Source organism: Engraulis encrasicolus, chromosome 11, assembly GCF_034702125.1.
Source record: "Engraulis encrasicolus isolate BLACKSEA-1 chromosome 11, IST_EnEncr_1.0, whole genome shotgun sequence".
Taxonomy (NCBI): domain Eukaryota; kingdom Metazoa; phylum Chordata; class Actinopteri; order Clupeiformes; family Engraulidae; genus Engraulis; species Engraulis encrasicolus.
In genome coordinates this window covers 46,092,935-46,095,434 of record NC_085867.1, presented here as the reverse complement: position 1 = coordinate 46,095,434, position 2,500 = coordinate 46,092,935, and the positions used below count along the sequence as shown (strand labels likewise).

The following is a 2,500-nucleotide window of genomic DNA, read 5'->3' as shown; positions in this document are numbered from 1 at the left end:
AAGATTGAAAAGTATGTTTATAGGATTTTTGGACCATTCTTCCAAAAATGCATTGGTGAGCTCACACACACCAAGTGCATGTGAGTCAAGGCAGGTGAGCGAATACTTTTGACAATACAGTGTATGTGTGTATTTCCATAGATCTTACTGCCGTCCTCTGCCACTGCGTACTGTGTGGCCTGTGCTGCTTGCCGTAGCACGTCCACCTCCATCCTCATCTGTTCTTGTGTCTATATGTGTATATAGTGTACATGTGTATACGGTGTATGTGTATATAATGTCTCTATTTCTTACTGCCGTCCTCTGCCACTGCGTACTATGTGGCCTGTGCTGCTTGCCGTAGCACGTCCACCTCCATCCTCATCTGTTCTTGTGTCTATATGTGTATATAGTGTACATGTGTATACGGTGTATGTGTCTCCATTTCTTACTGCCGTCCTCTGCCACTGCGTACTGTGTGGCCTGTGCTGCTTGCCGTAGCGCGTCCACCTCCATCTTCATCTATACGCATGTCTATATAGTATGTATATGTATACAGGTACAGTATATAGTGTCTATATCTTACTGCCATCCTCCGTCACTGCGTACTGTGTGGCCTGTACTGCTTGCCGTAGCATGTTCACCTCCATCCTCATCTGTATTTGTGTCTACAGTATACATCAGTATGTACATGCAGGGTTTAAATTGGGGCGGAGCCCTCCGGAGCGCAGCTCCGCCTCCTCACCTCGGAGGGACAGCCAAACGGAGCTGCGCTCCTGCTGCCCCACCCTCAGTGTATTCACAGTTCATATATTTTCACCTCTTCTTGAAATATCATATTTTTATGAAAGTTTTCCAATGATAGCAATATACAATAAGATTAAGGGACTCCCGCATTATTTCAGTTATTATGCATCTGCATTCTGCACATGCGCTGCGAGACACCACAATTTCAGTTTGTAGCAACGTTGCAACTTTGCAACAGTTGAGCGGTCCGGAGCGCTTGCTCTTTCTCACAGCTAGAACTACTCCGCTTCGAGTATGTTACTACTTCAAGCCTGTCCTCCATGCTTTCATGTTCAATGTGCAAAGTTAGTAGGCTAGATACAGTGCCTTTTACAAAACGGAGGTAAGCTGTGTCATTTTATTTGATATCGGCTCGTTTTCAGGCAAAGTTAACCAAACAGTCATGCAGAATAGCGTGGTGTCTGCCTACTTTAACAGCAGTTTGTTAATGTGAGAAAATCAACATCAAGTTTGGGATTTCCGTCCATTGTTCTGTCAGAATGTGTAGCCAATTGGTTGCAGATTATCGTTATGTGGGCTTAAACATGCCAGGAACGTATTAAACGTTTTTAGACAGTAAGCAAATGACAGAGATTCCTGCGTGTCCATCCTAGCGTTGCGTGTAGAGCAGTGCACCGTCTCTCTCGCGCTAGAATTGCTGCAGCAAGTATTGCCGCCTTTTGCCAAAGTTATTGCTTTGCAAAAAAGCATTTACTTAATGCGACTGAAGTGTAATTAAAACATATGCACGGAGCGAGATAGCTGAACTAACTATACTAATGAAATAAGAACGCCCCATATAATCAGTCAGCCAAAGGGGCAATCTGTAAAGAAAAGACGTGTCCGAGTGAGAAGATTCTCTGCAGACTCCGCCTGATTTAAAGTGACAGTGCACACTTTCACGCACTGTAATAGAACAGCATAGCCTAAGCATGCATTTTTATTCTTTTAACTTTGTTACTTATTAGGCATAAAACGTGCTAATAAATGCATGCTAAACCCATGACATTATAGGATAATTTAAATCAATCATATGATCTTTTAAAACAAATTGTTATTCACATCAAATAATATGAGTTCTTAATAGTCTTAGGTCTACACCTTTGTAGCTTGATGGTGCAGTGATGGTGGTTAGAATTAAAACTTTTTTGCCCCTGTACTGACAGTCCAATAGCATACTGTTGCCAACTGACAGGAGAGAGTAGGCTACATAAATGCATAAGGTGTGATACTGGTCTAACTGTTCCTATTGTTTAGCAACCAAACAAATTCAAGCAAATCCAAAAAAAGGAATGAGGGTACCTTGCTGTTTTTTCTCATAACTGAGTAATACATTGATTTATGTATGATATTAATTATGGGCAATAACTTCATAGAATACATGTATTTGCCTGATGGGGCGATGTTAAAATTGTTTTTTTGTTTTTTTTTTAAGCTATTTTGACCGCGAGTGAAGGGCTCCCCCACCTCCCAAAAGCCAATTTAAACACTGTGTACATGTGTATATTAATGTGTATGTATCTTACTGCCGTCCTCTGCCACTGCGTACTGTGTGGCCTGCACAGCTTGCCGTAGCACGTCCACCTCCATCCTCATCTATACAGAATTGTATGTGCATAGATGTACCGATATACTCTATTAGTGTATTTCTATACATCTTCATCTGTTCTGTATATACAGTGTGTGTATATTCTACTGTATGTTAGTGTATATCTGTATTATGTATAATATCTTA

General features: G+C 41.3%; 1 protein-coding gene across 1 annotated transcript in view; it reads right to left on the bottom strand.

Moving 5' to 3' along the window:
* The window catches only part of LOC134457778 (huntingtin-interacting protein 1), a gene marked incomplete at its 3' end in the record, with an annotated part of 30,673 nt that overhangs the window by 16,632 nt on the left and 11,541 nt on the right, over positions 1-2,500 (bottom strand). The window contains exon 15 of the mRNA XM_063209750.1: positions 1,402-1,414. Within this exon, the coding sequence (XP_063065820.1) occupies positions 1,402-1,414 (13 nt within the window). The remainder of the gene's footprint in view (positions 1-1,401; positions 1,415-2,500) is intronic.